This window comes from Rattus norvegicus, chromosome 5, assembly GCF_036323735.1.
Source record: "Rattus norvegicus strain BN/NHsdMcwi chromosome 5, GRCr8, whole genome shotgun sequence".
In the NCBI taxonomy this organism is placed as follows: Eukaryota; Metazoa; Chordata; class Mammalia; order Rodentia; family Muridae; genus Rattus; species Rattus norvegicus.
The window spans coordinates 117,877,924-117,899,140 of record NC_086023.1 but is presented as its reverse complement, the minus strand read 5'-3'; the positions used below and the strand labels follow the sequence as shown (position 1 = coordinate 117,899,140).

The window sequence follows — 21,217 nt, the reverse complement described above, 5'->3', positions numbered from 1 at the left end:
GTTTGACGGATGGAAGCCCTGACGAAACCATGAGCCCAGAGAAATCTCTCCTGTGTTTCTGTCACACATTTCAAAGTGATGAGAAAAGTAATGAGTAGGCTTTACGGGGGTGGGGGGAGACCCATTATGTGCTGGAAGCACATGCAGTGTCTTGACTTTAAGGTCAAATTTTTTGTTGCATCAGTTTGCCTGTCCTTTCTTGAGCTCAATAGATCTTACCCTGGAAGGTGTAAACTCCCTTTGAATGGATACAGGTACATTTTACATAGTGTTTCCTCACTGCTCATTATGAAAGAGTCTCGTTGCCTCTTTTGCCTTGGCAGTTACTACCTGTGACACTGGCTCTCAAAACAATGTGAAGATTCATCATGACTGTGGTGCTGGGCTGATTTGAGTGAACTTTTTCTCTTTCTTTCTTTCTTTCCTTCTTTCTTTCTTCCTTTCTTTCTTTCTTTCTTTCTTTCTTTCTTTCTTTCTTTCTTTCTTTCTTTCTTTCTTTTTGGGTTCTTTTTTTTCGTAGCTGGGGACCGAACCCAGGGCCTTGCGCTTCCTAGGCAAGCGCTCTACCACTGAGCTAAATCCCCAACCCCTTTCTTTCTTTCTTCCTTTCTTTCTTCCTTTCTTTCTTTCTTTCTTTCTTTCTTTCTTTTTCTTTTTCTTTTTCTTTTTCTTTCTTTCTTTTTGGCTACTAGACCACATGGCTCAGAAGAACAGGTGCCCAGTTTTTGTTTGGCTACTAGTCTTAGCATTGGCATAGTTTCTGGCACATAGTAGGCACTTTCCCATCAGTATTTGCTGGTAAGCAGTTAAGAGAATGAATATTGTGGTAATTACCAGAAAAAAAATGTCAGCACCTAACTTCTCAGGTTTGAATCCCACGCAGATGATTATTCTTCGTATGCCTTCCAGTTATTAATCTCTGCTCAGGAGCCTCATCTATTTAAGAAGATGAAAACTAGACTCATCTCGCAGTATGGCCTCAAGCTTAAAAACGGATTAAATGCACTCCTCTTTTATGTCCCTGCTTGCTAGCTTACTGGTTCATCTCTGATGCTGAGGGCTGGGACTGATATTTTAGTTCAATTTCCAGACCTTCTAAATGGCTAGCTACTATTAGGTTCAGCCAAGGCGACACACTGGTGGGAGCCAAGAGGAGGAGAGAGAGGAGAGAGCTTCCTGCCCACACTGTGGCAGCAGGTAGAGCTGGGCAGCATTCTCCAGCTTCAGCTAGTCCTTACTCCACAGCCTGGCATCATCCAGCGTTCTAGCACTAGCCATTCATCTTCGCCCATCAGTCCTAGTACCAGTCATGTAACATTTTCACTCTAATGGTGCTGGTCTTCCCCAAACGATCCAAGTATCAGCCATGTGTGTCCCACCCTTAGGACCTGATCCCTTCCTTCCTTGTATCTCTCCAGATCTGCAGCTGGTAGCTGTGCTCGCCAGTTATACCATCCAGGGCCATTTAGAGCCCCTCCCCTCTTGGAAATCTCCTTTCTGACTCCCCATAGCAATAACAAATCACACAGAGCAAGCACATCAGACACATAGGAAGTTCCGGGTGGGGGATGCAACCTTGCATTGGTCCAGGCAGGTCGAATGTCAGCACTCTCCTAGGAACACTGTGAAAGATCCTACAGGAGTGCAATGCTGTAGTCAGAAAGACCATCCTTTGGGAAAGCACCAGCCCTCAACACAGCTTACCCACCCCAGGCACTGAGTACACAGCAAAAGAGGACAGGACTTCCGTAGCATTAGCAATTTGTTTTATTTTTTCCTTTTCTGTTGCATAGGAAATGCAGTACTTGCTTCCAGTAATTGTATTGTGATGTGAGAAGGTGGTAGCACTAACGGTTGAATACAAGAGTTAAACTAATCCACACCAGCTCAAAAACCCTGTGGAGACTTAGTTGATAAGAATGGACGCCCACAGTGATTCTCAACCAATTACAAGTTTTCACAGAACACAGTAAACGAAAAGGGTAACTATGAGAGTCAGTACAAATATGCTAGAGGCACAGGGGGCCCGGCTCATAAAAACAATTTCAGACCAAGTTATTAACACGGGGCGTTCCATTTCACAAGAGATCTCGTTTTTTCCATCATTTGAAGTTTTTAATCCCCCCCCCCAATTTGAAAAGAGAACAGAGGCACTCTGAGCAGATGTTTGACGTGTGTGATGGGAAAGGTATGTGGGAGAAGCAGAGAAGGAACCACGGACTTGGCCTTGGGAGCCTTCCTAAGGACCTACTGGGACTTGCTGGCACTCCTCTGGCTGGCACCTCGGTAGGGAGGCAGCCTAGTTCAGTGGAGAGACAATGGTCTGAGGGAGAAGAAAGCTGGCGGCTCCCTCACTGCATCCTGACATGGCCAGATGCCTAAGACCTTTAGTGGGGAATAATAGGTTAAAAAAAAAAAGCAAATTTACAGACCATTACCAAGAAAAAAATTTAAAAATAAAAACAACCAAGAGCAATACAATTAGCAGTCAAAGCCGAGAGAAGATAGCTTTGGGCTTTTTACAAAGCCGAGCATTGAACAACATGAAAACGGTCTGTGTCTTGGACACCACTTGCCTTGGAAACCACTGGAGAGACGGGAAACTTCACATTTTTAAAGTATGTGATACTTTCTGCCATGAACTTGCTCTAGTTAGATCGGAGGTAGCACTTCTCCTATATACTCTTGTGGTCCAGACACATTTTACAAAGTTAATGTTTCAGCCCAAACAGCACAGTGAGTCTACATGTAGGATGCCTGACACACAGAGGGGGTGCATCCATGTGTTATATTCCTACCCTACAGTTCCCACTTAGCCTCGTCACTGGGATCCAGTCCCCATATAGTATCCCTCCAACTTCCTTAATGCAACCCTTTGGAGAATGAAAGGCAGATGGGTGCTGGTTCGGGGGAAATTAAAGAAAAATATTCAAATTGGGAAGCAAACAGTTTCAAATTTAAATTGAGAGAGAGAGAGAGAGAGAGAGAGAGAGAGAGAGAGAGAGAGAGAGAACATATTTTAAAAATCCCGTGTTAATAGCAAACTTCTTTCTTATGAATCGGGCCCGAAGTTTGTACAGAGTTATATTTTTGAAGAAAATATTGCATCTGTGCATGTAACTAAATAGCTACGTGATTTTGTAAATTTTTTTGTTTTTTCCTTTTTACTATGAGGAAGTCTGGAGTGAGGCTGATCAAGCATGGGTACACTGTCCTTCAAGGTTCTTCAGTGTCGTCTAGCTTCTGTCGAGGGCCAGCAAAGTGACTCTCACTTGGAAACATTCTCAGACTGGTTTTTGCAGCAGAGTTCTTGAAATTCAAATGGTAGTTTTGAGACAAAAATCTCACCATATACTGATTTCTGAAATCAAACACCCATGCTTGTCCCTTAGGAGAAACAAAACAAAACAAAGCAAAAAAAAAAAAAAAACAAAAATGAAAACAAACACAAGTAATACTGAATTTAAGTAAGTGTACACCTCCAAGATCATGAAGACAGCCAGAAGGAAGACCGAGTTCACGTTCTCAGTGAAATACCTCAAACCTAGCTGATAAGAACTGAGGCAGAAAAAAAAGTCTAACAGAACTCTGAGTAATATCATACAGTCACTAAGCATTATGGGATAGCATGCATAATATTGTACGGTTATTTTACATCACCTATACCAGAGGTCCTGACTGACAGACAGCGAAGGCTACCGGTGTAGAAAAATCTTACTTCAGAAGAGCAGTATAATACAGGTTTCACAGGCACTACATTTTAATATATCAGGTATTATGCTGGTTTTCTTATAATTCTTTCTGTCCTAAAGCTGGCATTATAACAATGACCAAAAAGGCAAGGATTGAAGTAAACGGAAAGTAGATACCAAAGTTGATATAGTTTTTTTTTTTCTTCAGATAGATTAGTGCATAGTTCTCATGCAGATAAACACTGCTATGCATTTACACTGTTGGGAAGCAGAGTGAACTGAGCCCGAGTTGTCACATTTGTGTAAATCATTTTGTCAGCCTGTAATAGCACCATGTAATGGATTTGCATTAAACATTAAATTGATTTCAGAACTGGGGACACAGTATTCACTACGGTTAAGTGCTATGGAATAGCTTCAATATTCCTGCTATATATCAAAGCAATTTTCATCCCACTGCTTTTTTTATTGGAAAAAATAAAGGGGAAACATTCATGACACTAATTGGACAAATGCACAGCCTTGGACGTGGAGAAGGCAGAGTAGGTTACTGTCGAACAGCATGAGAGCATGCATTGACTTCAAGACAAAATGGCCTCCAAAGCCCATGTAAATGAAAGCCATGCCCAAGAATGGAGCAGCCTCTGGGAGTGTCTAGGATGGTTTGGCCAGTAGGCTGGGAGGCACCACCAAAACTCTCCTACTGACCACACTTCTTGTGTTTTACAACAGTTCAATGGAGGCCTGCTACCAGAAACCAGAAGGGGAAAAGAAGCAAAGAAGAACCAGAGAGACATACACAGACAGAAAGAAACAGAGAAGGAGACAGGGAGGGAAGGAGGAAGAGACAGGGACTATGGGATCTGATGTAAAAATGTCAAATGACAGTCTTAAAGACCATACCCCATCAAAAACAAAAACAAAACCCAAAGAAAGAAAAACAAACAAAGAAAACCCCTCCAACCCAACAACAATAACAACAACAAAAAGTAAATCATGAGAGAAAATGTTTTCCTTTGCAACTACCTCATGATATTGCTCTACAGAGGTTGAAGCACACGAGGATAAAGATTTGGGAAGGTGAAAGACAATATTTTTGAGATGGAGTTTGCATATTCTTGTGGGCTGACTGAATATAGCACAGCGTGACTAGAAATTTGGATCCTGCACTCTTGGACTGCCGGGAAAGGAGAAGGGAAGCTTGGAGAATTGAGCCCAGAGGGCCAGTGGGAGTCCATGTGGGTGGTGGTGGCCCTGTATGGGGAGTGAGCTTATAGATGTCATGCCAGGCAGTGAAGAGACATAACCTTAGAGGGGAGAGAAGGGCTGGAGGACCAGGACAATGGCACCAGAGAAGACTTCTGCTCAGGACAGTTTAGAAAAAGGAGTTTTGTGGTGGCCAGGAGAGGGGCCAAGGGAGAACATTTATTGGAAAATGCTGAAAGTTAGTCTTTGTGCCTCTGACTTCAGTTCCCAAAGACAAAAATGGGGGGGGAAGGAGTCATTTGAGGGACTATCTTTGCTAATTGTGTTGATGCCATTTGATGGGAGAGGGGAAAAAAAATCCAACATGTCTCAGAATCAAGTCTGGGCCTTCAAATGTTGATAGCTCTTGGGACTGTCTGTCTCTACACTCCTGTAGGAAAGTCTTCCTCAAACACCTTGGCTCAGCTCTTAACCTAAAATGCATTGGTCGGTGATCCCTTGTTTCCTGCTCGATGACAACAGAACTCCATACAGTTTTCTGCTGCTGTCTTGACAATGAAGCATGAACAGAACAGAACTCAGTGTATTTTCTACTTAACCCTTGTTTGCTGTTACCCCACGCTGCCTCCACAATGGTCGAGAGCCTTTTGAAACATCTTTTGTTCCTGCAAATCTGTTCAGAGTTCCCTACTTTTAAACCTAATACAACAAAATACCTTCAAAAGTACAGCACACCTGGAACGTCCACTTGCAATGGTTTTTCAGTAGACCTACACTTCTCAAGCATAGGAATATGTGATACCATTGGCAGAAAAAAATAATTGCATTTAAATACTTAAAAAAAAAACCAACCCAACACAACCAAATAAAAAGGAAACGGGAAAGTTTTAAACTTAATCCAGTTTCCAAAGGAGGAGGAAAAGAAAGAAGGATCAATGCTATGAACGGTGCCTTGGTAATGGACAATCGGAAATTTCACTAGGCTAATTTGACAGAGATTTTTTTTCCTCATTTAGACAACATTACAAAAGTCCTGCATTATAAAATAGGGTAGAATAAATCAGTGTAATCAATAAAACTATACAACGATACAAATTACATATCTTCTGAGTGGGCAGCTTATTCTCTCTCTTTGCAGTCAAGACTACAACATGCTCGCTAAAAACAACTAGGACTGCCCAAACTATTGCTTAGTTCGTTTTGTTTAAAAAAAGGGTGCAATTTTATTGTATATACAACCAATTTACTGGTAATACCTTGGCATTTTGCAAGGTTCTGACAAAATGTTTGTCTAGGCTTTTTTTTCCCTTCACCGTGAAGCACTGAAAGCTGCTATGTTTCTCTCTCTCTCTCTCTCTCTCTCTCTCTCTCTCTCTCTCTCTCTCTCTCTCTTTTAGTGCACATATGTCATAATAAAGTAATGCCCAGCTAAGTGCTATAGGGAAGGCAAAGTCTGCTGCTGGCTATCGGAAGTGACACCGTACACTGATAATCACACCGTACAACAGCGCCAAACGACTATACAACCACTTATCAGACACATATGAAAATCCAAAATGTTTTATTTTATTTTTTTTCCTTAAATAGAGATAACCAGTAAACAATTTTCAGAACTTGGAAGTTTAAAAACGTGCATATAAAAATGGGCATTATGTATTTCTTATTGAATGTGGATTGACTGCCGTCTGCTAAGAAAAGTGGGTGTGGGGGCTGAAGAGAAAGGAAGTTGTCTTTTTTTGTTTTTTGTTTTTTTTTGTTTTTTGTTTTTTTTTTTTAAGGCTTGCTTGTGAAAGGAACAGTTGTAAAAACAAAATTGCTTGAAGCAGGGTCAGCTTAGTGCTTCACAGTTTGACTGCTTCTCTAAGAGGAGCCCTTCCTGCACACGTGCATCAGAAACCACAGAAAACACAAAGACAGACACCTAAAACCCACTGCGTCATGTGCAGCACTGACTTTGGTCAAATAAAAAAAAAGAAAGAAAGAAAAATTAATACTTGCTAAGCTTTTCTACATGATATAAGCAGGTATTGCATATTTTCATATATCTGGGGGGGGTGGGGTGGGGGCGGGGACAAAGGAAGACTCCAAAGAAATTGAAAAAAAAAAATGCAGCGACATCCAAATACTGACGTTGTAAGCATCTACAGAGCTCAGAATAGCACTGCCACTGACCACACAGGACAACCGAGACTACGCCTGTCTGCGTAACAGCTACCTCTCTATTTAGGTCTAGATGTGGAAACTGACGATGGCTGACATAAAAGTTACATTTACAAAAAGTGTCTCCGAATGCTTGAGTAGGGATTAAACCCCTTCAATTGAGGAGCATGTGCAACAATTCCACAAAAAAATCACTATCCAGGGCAAGGCACATTGATATGGAATTTCTGTTTTCGTGCAAATTAAGGAAAAAAATAAAAACAAAACAACATCGTTTTTTTGGGGGGGGGGTTAGATGAGGAGCAAAGTGTCTTCCCAGGAGTTTCAGTCACTTGATTGTATAGGACAGTAGTTGAGCCCTTCTGAAGGGCTGAGACAGTTTAAAGGCAAGTGCCTAGACTGGGGTTACAATATTGTCTTAATGCACTCTACTTTATCCTACATTAGCTATATAAAAATTAGTTACTAACACTAGAACATGCAGAGACTTCCTCTGGTGGGCAGGGCCTGCCGACCAGAACACATATATACGTATAGTATAGGAAACCGTGAAGTCGCATGGGAAGCAAGGGGGTGCTTCGCTGTCTGGTAGAAAAATCACTTGCATTTTTTTTTGTTTATTTATTTGTTTCTGCTTTTTTTTCTGTTTTGATTTTTTTTTGTCTTTTTTTTTGTCTTTTCTTTTTTCCTTAAACATAAGATACAAGACATTTGGGGGTGTGTGTGTGTGTGAACATTTTGTTTTTGTTTGTTTGTTTATTTTCCCTAACAAGTACTTTGATCTGAATGGGCTCACACAGTTATGTCCTTATCAGTGTTAGTATTATTTCCCCGTAGCCCAGTTCAGGGTTTGCGAAGGGTCTTTGAAACTTCTGGACAATGTCTGGTTACGACGAGGCGTTTGAAAACCGATAGATCTGGTGTTGCCATACATGTGTAAAATTTTCCAGAATTGGCATAATTCATTATAGTGATTTCTAGCTTATAAAATTAACAGATACCATGATTTCATTTGAGTTATGTGCTTTGATAACAGAAAATAATTAATTAGCATTTAATGTAGTTAACATATTGTGGTAAAAGCACCATTAGATTTGTATTTTTTTTTTTGTTTTTTTTTTTAAATTTTCCTTCGGTTTTTTTTTTTTAAAGGGATACAAGTTTAACAATAAAAAACATAAAAAGCAAAAATAGCTCCCCTTTTTCTTGCAAGGCTGTTTTTTTTTAACCCCAATAATTTAGAGTCCTGGGGTGGGAGGACTTGAAAAACAAAAATAGAATTTTCAACAATCTCTATCTTACAAAGATACTTAGCTATCCAATGAAATTGCACTTCACTCAATTCAAAATTCGATTGTTTTGATTCCTGTCAGTTTCTGTCAAAACAGACCATCTTCCCCATTTCCATGTGAACTTTTGTGTCATTGTTGAAATTGTTGAAAAATGTTTTTTTTTAAATGTAAGTGCAGCATTTCAAAACTTAATAAAAAAACAAAACAAAACAAAAAAACAAACAACCGAACTGAGAGTAGTAGTAGTAGTCTTTGCTGTCTTTTTGGATTTGCTCTGCAACATGAGTGGGTTCACTGTCCTTGAGGGTTGTGTTATGTATTTAACTGCTGACTGCTGAACCAAACCAAACTAAAAGAAAGATCAACTTAACTGCATTTGCTTTTTCTAATATGTTACAGAAAAAAAAGAAAACCCAAAAAACATTGCCCTTTGAGTGTCCTGTAAGTTACAGATCACAGATCTTAGCTACTACGAAAGATTTCATTCTCCAGGTGTCTCCAAGTGCTCCGGGAGGGTCACACACCTGCGCGGGCAAATTCTTGAAATACTGTGAAAAGGCCAGGCTCACAAGTGTTACAACAGGAAGTTCGTGAGCAAGGCTCATCCCCTACCAGCCGCTTCACCTACTGCTCACACCACCACTGGAACACTTCAAATGTCACACAGCCCAACCATTTCCAGCACCATATGAGAAATTACGACAGTCCCTAAAGTATTAAAAAAAAAAAAAGAATCCCGAAAAGTTATGGCCTTTGCTGTTTGACCACGACGTTCGCTGTTTCCATGTACAAGTTGATTCGAGTTGGTGTCTCTCCCCTTCCACTGACAGTGAAGTTGTAACTGCGCCGGGTTGAGGTTGCGTCCATGTTACAGAGTTGAGAAGGGGTCAGGTGGTCTGTCTGGAGGATGGTGGGACGCTGCAACTTTTATCCCAGGTACCAGGACTGGAAGACAAAAAGAAAAGTCCGGTTAAAATGCAGATGTTGTGGGGTTGGGGATTTAGCTCAGTGGTAGAGTGCTTGCCTAGGAAGCGCAAGGCCCTGGGTTCGGTCCCCAGCTCCGGAAAAAAAAAAAGAACCAAAAAAAAAAAAATGCAGATGTTGTGCTCCGTGTAGGGGCTCATGGGTAGCTCTCGGCTGGTATAAGCAAGGCCCACAGTGGTCCTCAGTGAGCAAACACAAACAACGTTCAATTTTGTAAAACTATTTTTGAAAGTTGCTCTTTTAACCATGGGATCAGAATTGACCTTGAGGAGGGGGTGGTTCTTGTGGACAACAAAAGACAGATGATAGTAAATCCCAAGCCAAGGAGATTTATCTTACTCCTCTGACATTAAAATTCACTGCCTTTGTGGGCTTTGCCAATGTTTTGAGTATATCTTACTAAGTGAGGACTTTCTGGCCACATGGCATTCACATTAGGTTTTGTAACCTAGTGGTGAGCAATTATAGGAGGACAAGGAACCTGGCTATCTTATTAGTACCTAGCACCATGCCTGGGAGCGCTCACACTTTTCAATGGGATGTAGATACTAAGGACAGGTGCCGAGCCTACGAACACAGCATTCTGTAGGTGACCCGTGATAGCAGTTACAGCAGAAAGGTCTGGTGGCAAACACATTGGTGACATGGTGGGTGGGAAGTCGGACTGGAGTATTTATGGTGGCAAATCATCTTCCTTTCAACTGAATATATATACACAAGTATATTCTTAGAAAAGATACGTAATAAATAAGATGGCTCCTTATGAAGTCAAGTTCATGGTGGAAATGAGACCACTGTAGACCTCATTTATGTTTCTGTTCACTCAGAAAAGCCTTCGAGCTTTCTGCCAGCTTGTGGAGCCAGTCTTGTGTCCCTTTCAGAAATGTCCAGGTAACTACCTTTGTGTCTGCTGCATCCTTTGTCAACAAAGAAAGTTCGCTCAACAAAATGAGCTATTACAGAGCAATCTCAAAACTAATGTCTCAAGTGAAGCTAAAAATTGTATGACTTTTTTCCCCAGCTTTCTTCTAAGTATTCTGAAGAATTCAGTACTTTTTGCAAGAGTCAGAAAACCTACCAGCTTCTAGGCAAGGCTAATGGCTGTGAGCTCTGTATTGAAAACATCAGGGGGGTTTACGTCAGTCAGAACTGATTCTGGAGGGCTAAGGCTCACTCTTGTGGGGGTGATTCAATTAGGGGAAAGTCGGGACTCCTTTGATCCCAGGGATAAACGGCTAAATGATAGCTCCGTGGAAGTTGGTGTAAAATTTCCTGGTCACACAAGGCACCTTTGATTTCCAAAGGCGCTTATAAGAAAACAAAACAAAACAAAACAAAAACCTTTAGCTCAAATCACAAAACTCCTCATCCTGTAGACTCGTAGATTTTACTCTCTGACCAATAAAGCTGCTTATATCTGGAAAAGAAATCACCCTGCTAAGGGCACATGGCCTAAATCGAAGTGGACAAAAGAAAAGATCAGTAAGAAAGAAAGGGGACGGAAGCAATCTCCAAACCATGTTTGTTTTAAGTCTCTCCTGATCTCTGACACAGATCCATTTTCCATATCTGCTCTTACACAGAACAGTCTCAAACTGAGTGGCAAGTGCTGTTCTCAATCTGTCTGCATGCTTTCGAAGGCAGTTGTGAAATTCCGGACTTCTTCAGTGTGGCAGTCCTGAAGTAAAGGCCTGGGACCCAGTGAGTCACCAGGGGGAGCAGTTTTCCGTCCCATAGTTTCTGTACCCAGGGCGCTACAAAAATCAGCAGTGCCCCCCCGCCCCCGTACTTCTGTTAAAAGGCGAAGCAAAGCTAACCAAAGCAAAGGAAAAAAAAGTTTCTTCACACATCTTGCTATTCAGTGTGTGCCTCACCCACAAGGTTACCCCAGAGCAGCTCTGTAACCCTTCACTGAAATAGGCTTTATTGATTGCTCTGGTCTATTGTTCTCTTTTCAAGTCCCCCAAGTTCAAGTTCATCCTGGTGTTACATCATGTCTGGTTGCTCTTAGCAACCAGACAGACCCAGACGTGACTATCATTAGCAAGAAACCCGCCACTCTCCTCCCACCAACCTTCCAGTGGCTCTGACGTAGCAGGCCCACTGCAAACACACTGAAGTATTTATTCTGCCTAATTTATGACCTACCCAGCAAGCTAGACCCCCACTCCAAAAACCAACACTGTTGTATATTTAATTAATCTGTCTTTCTTTGGCATTCGAGAAAGTTAGACAAAGGACTAATTATTGTGTTTCGCTCTCCACACTTTTCTTTTGGGGGGGGGGTGAATATTTGCCTGGGAAAGAAAGCGATGAGGCCCCGAGTTGGCCCCTCCCCCTTTCCTTTCTGCCCTTTTGACATCTCATGAAATACTTTAGCTGCTTAAGGGAGTTAGGAAAAAAAAACTGCACTGTGAATGTTACTCCTTCTGAGTTGGTACTCAGTAACACAAATCAACTCACGACATGTTTAAATTTAAATGCTAACCACACGCTCTCAGAGTTACTTTAAAGGTTAGTTTTTAATCGATAGAAGGTGCTGACTCTGGGTTTTTGAGCTGCGCGCTGCAACTCCGGGGCTTTTGTCTAATGGTAAAGCTTGGGAACTTTTTTTTCCTTGAGATGATTTTAGCAATGATTTGCAGATACTGAGACCATTGTGCTCCGACCAGCAACATGTCAATAGAGGAGCTGAGCTGCCCTGTGGTGGGCTGTCAATATGACTCCTAAGGCAGGGGTTGGGGGTCTTTAATAACCCGTGAAAAAACGTTAATTAACCCTTTCAGGCCCAAACCAAAACCTATTCTCCCACTTTTCACTCCTGTAATTTGACCATTAGTACTTATTTCAACATCACACTAATCTTCATGACAATTAACCCAGCTACTTGACCAAGGGCTTCCAGAATGGGAAGTCAGTTAGGGGGAACCACACACGAACATTTTTTTTCTTTTTCCTTTTCTTTTTTCTTTCTTTCTTTCTATTTTTTTGAATGAGGTCTCTTAGTAAATGATCTTTAGAAATGTAGCCGAGAAACAGTTGTAAACAATAAGAAATTAATCCGTTTTGCCAAGGTTTCGATCCGTCCATTCGTAGCTGAAGACACTGGTGGTGACAATGTGACAACCGCCCACACAGAGGTGCCCCTGGCTTTCTTTAGGCTTCCGTGAACTGCCAATCGCATCAGATGGGTAAGGCAAGAGCAGGAAAGACTCTTTTTCTTGTGGCATTTTCCTTTTAATTTCGATTACTTGAAAACGTTGCAAGTGTGAGAACACTCACTAAAGAATGACTCTGCACCTTTCTTCTTGGGGCAGAAAGAAGAGTCGGTGACTGGGAAATTCTTGGGTTGAATCAAGTCATTGGGGGAAATACTGGCACATGAAACAAAATTCATCGGTGCAGAGTCAGAAAATCATCCTCACATCTGACATCTGCTTGGGTTTCATATGGCTTCTGCCTTCATACTTTATAGGCCCTTAATCTGCCCTACTGTATCCAGGCCACTACAAAGGACTCTCTGTCCCTTATCTGCAGAGTGGCAATATTACAGTACTGCATGGGAGGATGTTATCTTGATACATTTACATCGAGGAAGTAAACACTGAGCTTTGATCTATCCCCCCCCACCCCCACAGGAACATTCAACTACAGTTTGATTTGGTGGCCCATAAATCCACACTCCCACGGAGGCTCTAGTTTCAAGAAATTAGCCACGTTACATTCTCAACGTCCATAGTTTGGGATGTACCAGGGGCGGGAGGGGGGACCTGTCCTCTTTCAGTGTTCAAGGTGAAACATCAAAAGAAATCTGCAGGCCAAGAGCTCAGCTTTCCTCCTAGCCGGTCAGATGGAGAAGTAATCTCATCAGGTTGGAAAGTGCTGACTCAGGATTTAATAAAGTGCCTGCAGATGCGGTGTCTCTAAGGTATTCAACTCATGTAATGCAAAACAGCTCTGCGCTGAACGAACGCGCTTATAAAATTTCATTTAACCATTGCAGCACGGTTCTCTTAGGAGTTTTATCACACTTCTCGCCCCTTAATTTACAGCTCCATGAAAAGTTCCAGCCCCATTCTGTGGGGATTCTGGAATGCTCACAGTAGTCAGGATTTACGAACCATCAACAGCCTTCATCCCACTGCATCCTAAACAAGAGGGCTGAGATGGCAGCAGGCACCGTGACAGTGGCAGGCTGGTCCTTCTCTTGTGCCTTGGTTGTGCACAGTTGCAAAGTGGAGATGGTCCTGAGTCTACTGGAGATGGGCAACCAAGACTCACCCTCCCAGTCCACAGCCAATATTACAACACATGCAACTTCTTTTACTTTCTGCTCAGAGGGCAGGGCATACATTTTTAAAAACAAAAAAGAAATAGATCTGAGATGTTTATATTTCACTTTGAAAGGGCAGAGAGAAAGAGAGAGAGAGAGAGAGAGAGAGAGAGAGAGAGAGAGAGAGAGAGCGCAGTGAAGAGCAGGACTGACTCACTGAGGCAAAATCTGTTTTTCAAATTAAAAACTTGAACAAAAGGGCCTCGGGGCAAAGTTTAACACTGCACGGAAGGAGGTTGTTAATGTGGAACCCAGAACTGGGTGTGACGCTTAGCTTTCTTCTCCGGGCAAGGTGGGTTATTTAAGGACATTTACACACATAAACGGAAATACAAAAATACAGGAAGCTCCCCCTCCAACACATCACTCCCCACCAGCCACACAAGGGACACAGCAAGCAGGTCTGCATTGAGCGCAGCTGCCATATTGTCCCTCCTGGTGATGTTGCCTCTGCTGGACCACACTAATCCAGTCGGTTAGTCATTTTTGGCTTCCTGTTCTTGTTTGCATGAACTAAGCCTACTATTTAGCACAAATGAGTTGTCCTTGGCAAATCAGCCAAAAGCTGGGGTGTGTGTGTCGGGGGGGTGTCCACCCCCCACCCCCACCCCCGGCTCTGACACAGAAGGAGTAGACAGACCTCTGTGTGTATTCCTGGCATCTCCTTTTAGGATCAACCATTTGGGAGCCCTTAGTCACTTGGTCAGTAAGTTCCAAGAGGTTCCAATTTTCTTGGTGACATGTACTTGAGGGTCTGGGAATGTTGGGAGTAAAGAAAATGTGGCATCTGCCTTTAGGGGTTTCAGTGTCTAGCAGGAAGTGGCTTGCTTAGGCTTCCATGACCTTCATGATTTCTCAAAGGATCCTGATAAACTCAGCTGATGAGGTCAAATGTCTAAAGCACCTTACTGAATTCCACTGATGGGCTGTGTCACATTATGCACACAGAGCTCTGTGCTGGGCGACCCTGGAGTGCCAGGCATGAGAGAGAATGGCAGTGGTCAGCACTGGTGTCTGGAAAGGGTGACATGCTGTACACAGGTGTTAGTTATGGGTATTGCCAGCCTCAGGCTTTGATGTCCGAAGCCATTTTACTTGTCTGATTTTATTTTGTTAATTAAAGAAAGCCTGTTTTCAATAACTCTAAACCAAGACTTGTTTATTGTGCAGGAAACTATTAAAACATTAATGGGCCATGAGTGGCCCGCTTACTTTTGTAGAGCCTCATCTTCTCACCACTTGTGCTGTGTTAAACTCCTTCCAGATTCCCCAAAGCCAAATGCTTCCTCCCTGCTGGGCCCTGGGCTATGGCTTTCCTTGCTGTGCTAACACTTGCTGGGCTGCAGGGTCCAAGAAGAAATGAACCCCCCCTTTTTTTAATTTAAATTATGTGTGTCTGTGTGTGTGTATGTATGTATGTGTGTGTGTGTGTGTGTGTGTGTGTGTGTGTGTGTGTGTGTTTGCCCCAGTGGGTTATGGAGGTCAGAGGACACCTTGCAGGAGTTGGTTCTCTTTTGCTATCATGTGGGATCCAGGGATTGAACTCATGTCGTCAGGCTTGGTAGGAAGAACCTTTACCTTCGGTGTCATCTTGCCAGATGTTCTTGTTCTTGTTCTCTCTCTCTCTCTCTCTCTCTCTCTCTCTCTCCCTCCCTCCCTCCCTCCCTCCCTCCCTTCTTCTTTCCTTCCTTCCCTCTTTCCTGAGGAGCCTTTCTTAGGGTCTTTACCCATAAGGGTTCCATCTGTTGCTATGGTGGCGACAGTGACAGTCTGTTTCTTCACAAGAAAGCTACTCATGTTCTCACCTGTGGCATCCCCATGGTCTTGCCCAGTGGTTAAGAGAGGAGGTACTAACAGATTAAGTTGAACAGAGAGTGTTAAGTAAAGGAAAAAAAAAAAAGCAGGATTCTGCCTCCCAGAGCCAGGCACCAGCTATGGTAAAGCGCCGTATGTATCTAGATGGGCATCCATAGCACAGACCACATACATGCTCCCAGCACATGCTTTGGCCTCCAGCAGTGACAGGCACCCTCCCTGCAGAGTCACGATTCTCTAAGGGCTGCCCCAGGCAGCTCCAATGCGAGAGCTGTTGCAATGGGGCCAACTGTGGCCAACTGCGTCAGTAGCATAGCATGTGCAATAGTTTTGTAACATGGCCTTCTGCCTGCTTACTCCATACACAGCACTTGTCCAAACCACTGCTCCCTGGAGAATGACTCTGATACTCCCAGCCAAGACCTCTGCTTTGGTTCAAACCTCAATACGGGAAAACACTAATCTTTTTACCCAATAAACCATCCAGTACCTACAAACTTGGAGAGTGCATGCACGACCCAGTCCTGCGGGCTGTTCCACAGTTGAAATCTCACCACACCCCAGCTTACCCTGGTGTGGCTCTCACCACCAAGTCCAGTTTCCTCTCGGTCTCCCTTTATATTTTCCTCTGATACTCTCACCCCCATGAAACCAAAGACTTTCGTGTTAAAAACAGCCCTCTGTCCCATTTGTGTTTACCCTGAAGACCTACTGGAGGGCTATTTCCCATGGTGCACACTTGGGCTCTGACGTCCAACCTCACAGGATTAGGGGCACCTGCATTCTGTGGACTTGCTAGATGATCTTAGGCAGGTTGTTGGCACCTTTAAGCCTCCCTTTTTGACTACATGAACTGGAAATATTGATGATGAGGTAATACTGGATTGACTGATTGATGAAGTAATACTTGACTAGGGGAAAGTTTGGGAAACTGAGTTCTGGGTCCTCTAACTGTTAAATATGGCTGGCTCGAGGATCCACAGGAGCCTAAAGAGGACCCATTTCCTAAGAAAGTGGTCCCTCGTTCATGTGTTTGTTCGTATTAAGTGATATAAATTTTTAGTTATGAGTGGCAGCTGTGAGCTCCTTCTCCTAGTTGCAAGGGAAAGTTCTTGAGAAAGTAAAAATCTGTCTTTAATTGTGGTATTAAATTCAGAGCAGCGAAACCTCCAACACAAAGGAATTGGCACAAGCCCTGAAAAGCACCAGGCTAAACTGCAGGCCTTCTAGGCTGGGGATGGGGGGCACAGGGAGGGAGGGAGACAGGGAGTAGTCAGGAAACCAAGTGGGACAGAAACAATCCTATTTTGGTTTTTGTTAGTGAATGGCATACTACATAGATCAGAGACTTTTTATAAAACACAAACCCCCACTGTACACAAAGCACAGGAAAACGTGAGGAAAAGGGGGAAAAGTAAAAGCAGCTTAGGGTGTGTTAACGCTGCTATTCTGTCAGCTTAAAGAGTATTTTATGCTTGATCAACAGCTCTTTTTTATTGTGCTTTTCTTTCATTCATTGAAGACATCAAAGCAGGCCCCACCAGCGTACCTGCCCTTCTGGAGCGCTTGGGAGGAGGCTCTAATGAAGCCGGCCTCTGGGAGCCGGAGACCCCCGTGGACACGGCAGTTCAAAGGGAATATTTCAACAATGATTACATTTTGTAAATCTTTTTATGAAAGAGACAGCTTATTTCCTGCTTTTTCATGAAAAAATAGATTCTATCCATTAAAGTGAGTCCGTGCCACGGAAGCTGCCCGAGATCTGAGGTGCGGCGTAGAGATTAAGGGGACAACACCCCGATGAAATTGTCCTGAGTTCCTATGTCCTGGGCTGGGGTGACAGTACCGGATGTGTGGGGCGGAGCTGAGACGGTGGCACCACAGCTTGGCCTTGGAAAACGTGGCGTGAAAGTGAGGCGGAGAACGCGCCCGTGCGGGTGCGTGCGCATGTGCATGCGTGCGTACGTATGTAGAAGCTTTAGGGTTGAATTTTTCTCCCTGGAACCTGTGATTATGATCTGTTCTCTTTTAAGTTTGTATCCCACGAAGAATATCAGTCCAGGGAGCATCAAGTCATACACACTTCTATCCCGTACAAGCAAAATGAAAGATGATTTTTCTTTCCACTTCATTAAGAGTTGTATTTTAATGCCTAGATATATGAGACAAACCCTTTCCCACAGGGGAAGTTAGTCATAGAAAGGTAGGTTTGTTCTTAAGAGACAAGGGAGGCTTTCTTTATTAGTGGCTACTGTCTGTCTTAAAAGGCAGGGCCTAACTAACCCTTTGTAAGTTTTGTTTTTCACAATCAAGTATTCTTTTCCCCAACATTTTTTTTTTACTTGTTTTTCAAGGAGAAAGTTGTGTAGAGTAGGGGCAAGAAAGGAACATGATTTCCTGGGGAGTACAAAATGAAAAAAAACGAAACAAAACAAAATGCAAACCTATGTTTTCTACATATTGGATTCCAATTTTTATTAAATGCCTGCTGCCTAACAAGGGCAGACAGTCACACTTGGGGTTGGCTGCATGGTGGCCCGGGGAGGTAACTTTTCTCTTTGAAGGGAGATTAGAGGTCAGTGTTCAGTAGTAGCTCCATTTTAATAATCATTCTATTGGAAATGTTCCTCCCAAATATGGCTGGGGTTTACAGCAAACCCATGAGGGGGACAGAGCCAGGAAAGGGAAAAGGAACATGACAGTCAGAAGCCCAGTGACTTCAGATTTCTCCCACAGGCATCCTGCAGCTGAGTGCCCAGAGATCTAAGCCCCAGTCAGGAACAAACTCCAGGTCTCACCCTTCAGCCCCTGGATTCTTTGTGACTATACACTTTGATACATGGTTATTGTTTTAAGACAGGTTTACATGTAACCCAGACTGACCTTGAAGTCACCATGCAGCCTGGGATAATCCCAAACTTCTTATCCAACTGCCTATATTCCCCAAACACTGGGATAACAGGCTTGCTCCACTATCCCCAGCCACTGTGGGGATTTTCTGCCCAGCTGGTGACCCCTGTCTGGCCTATGCACAGGTCTTTGCTTCTTCCTTTTTCCTTTTGTCCTCTGTCCTCTGCGCACTGTCTCTGTGTTCTTTCCTTTCTGATCTGGTCTCTTACTTCCACTCCCAGCACATCTCTCCCTTTCTTCTGACATGTGGTAAGCCCACAGAAGAATCTCAGATGACCCCGATCTCTCAGAGGCTATCCAAACCAAAGGTACTTCCTACTCCATTCACCACAAGAAGAAAGAGGGAAGGAAGCCACAAGCCCTTTGCCAGGCTGGAACGGAGGCTTCTACAGAGCCCCATAGGCAGGCACAGAGGCAGTCTGAGCAGACCACAGAGGAAGCTTTAGCCTTGCAGGTTTTGAATTCTTGAGAACCGGGCAGTGCACCTGGGTGCAGCTCTGGGGCTCCAGAGCCCTAGACTAAAACCCGGACTCATCACTGGCTGCCATAGAAGCTTCCTCTGTTTACTGTGAAGATCTACATTCCTATACCTGTCCTCTCCTTCCAGAACACCTCCTTTTAGATTCCACTGGTCCAGGAATTATATTCTCCTTGTCTGCAATGTGGCAGCCATTTTTGAGAGGCATTAGAGTATTCGCGCTTCATATTAAGGTTAGAGTAAGCACTGTTTTGAAAACTCCACTCCAGCTCTGCGGGATGCAAGGGGCCCAAGCTAACTTAATAAACTTAAAAAAAAAGAAAGAAAAACCCCAAAACCCCACAAAGCAGCTAAATTGGCCTCACGGGTGAGCCATCATTAGGGAGGCCTGGAGCCAGTGTGGATGGGAAGTGGGGATTACCAGTTGGTTCACCTCTGCTGACAATCTCCTCCTCCAGAGACTGTGACAGGATTTAGAGTTTTACAATAAAATTTGCCTTTGTTAGGAAGTGACTGGTAAAACATGACCACATGGGGGAGTTTACAACTTCAGCGACAGTTCCCCCCCCCACCCTTAATGCTGAAACAGCACATGCTTTTTATGGTCAGATCTATTTCCTTCTGAATGTGTAGATTAAATTTATAACTAAACAATACTCATTACTACAAACAATTCAATTTTTTCCCCTAAGGAAAAAAATTCGGGGAGTTGTAAAGAGGCATCTTGTCTATGGAGCTGGAATACAAGGTACAGGCCCCACAGTGTGCCCCGAGTGTCAACGTGAAGGGCCTTAGCAGTGATTTTTGTCATGGTAAACATGATAAGAGAAGTGACCTCGAGAGAAGAAATATCATTTTAGCCCAGAATATTTATTTTTACCTTCTGAGCAAGTTCTCTGAATACTTCATCTCCTAAGAAAGACAGATTCAAAAAGGTATTGTATAGAACCAACCACACAAGCAAGGTTACGCTCACTTGGTTTTGTGGCTAACTTCCAGTTGGTAGTGACCTACTAGTGATGGAAATTTAGGGGCAGGTCAGGCACACACATCTACCATCACTGTGCTATTATGGCCTAATAAAAATAATGCAGACTGCATGACTATTATGTTTGCCAGGTCTTTAAGGGTCTTTTGCCTCTGTTAAGCTACCATACTAAGAGTAGAGCCTATTGCTTACTTCACAAAAATGGTGGCAGCTTCAAATGATGTATACCTGCTTGCATTCTGACTTGGCAATTACAAACATCCTGCAGATAGGCCAAATTGTGCTCTTCTAGAAGATGCTCCAATTAAAAATAATAATAATTCAGTATTTTTCTGACTGTTAAAAAAAAAAACCGAACTGTCTGGGTAAACATTTGACTTCTTGTTCAACCACATCAACCCTTCTGTATTGTTCTGCAGGAACACATTTATGAGTTCAAGTTCAGGCTTAAACTAAATAAACTGCTCATCCGGAGTTTACAGCACAGCCTCATTTACATGTGTTCTCTCTGAACTCTGCTGGCACAGTGTGCTAGTTTCCAAGGCTTGGTGAAGGAATGCTTTAAGGCTGGCATCTGGACTGCTTTCTCAGGCACAGCGGCCCTGTCAGGCCCCTGGCAGCACCACACTATGACTGCTATTAACATCTCTGCTCTTAGAGGCCACGGAGAGAAACGATGCAGAGCCCTCAGGCCAGGGCTTCCCAAGTTTCCCTCTTAGGCATGTGACTTACAATCTTAGCAAGGGTGCATCATGAATTCTAGATGCATATTCTAGAACTCCCTAGCCTTCAAGTTTTCTGCAGCCAGTCTTCAGTCTCTTTGGAATTGGCCAGCACACACTTCATCTTTTCAGAAGTGAAGATGGGAGTTGCCTTATACTAGTTTCTGTCTTGTGAATGAAGTTGAAAGGTATTGTCAGAAAAATGTTTCACCCCCCCCAAAAAAAACCTTCATTTCATATTTACAGAAAAAACGAACCCAGACCCAAACCAACAACAAGAATACCCCCCCAACACACACACACACACACACACACACACACACACACACACACACACACACACACACCACACGCACACCAGGAGTTTGAGGTCAACAACATCTTGGGAGTTGAAAGTCAATGAATAAGCATCTAAGAGGGAGAGCTACAGCTGAGATCCTGAGTTGTTTCCTAGGAAGCAAGGTAGAGAGAGCTGGTCCTGTCCAGCCAAGACTGACACTTAGCTATTTGCTAATTAAGGATCCAGAAGGCCAGAGGAGATGGCCATGGTCTTCACAAACTGCCGTGAGAGGAAGAGAATGAGGGAATCTGTTTCTTGTCTTCTCTCTGAATGAGAGAGAGTTTATCAAGCAACACA

The 21,217-nt window shown here is 43.2% G+C and overlaps 1 protein-coding gene across 10 annotated transcripts in view; it reads right to left on the bottom strand.

Annotated features, from left to right (window-relative positions):
• Positions 1–1,749: 1,749 nt before the first annotated feature.
• Nfia (nuclear factor I/A) overlaps positions 1,750–21,217 on the bottom strand; it is a 538,386-nt gene continuing 518,918 nt past the window's right edge. For 9 of the 10 annotated variants that reach the window (XM_063287182.1, XM_063287181.1, XM_063287183.1 and 6 more), the window contains one exon: positions 1,750–9,295. In XM_063287182.1, the coding sequence (XP_063143252.1) occupies positions 9,219–9,295 (77 nt within the window). In that variant the 3' untranslated portion in view covers positions 1,750–9,218. The remainder of the gene's footprint in view (positions 9,296–21,217) is intronic. The other variant, NM_012988.2, reaches the window with a different exon arrangement.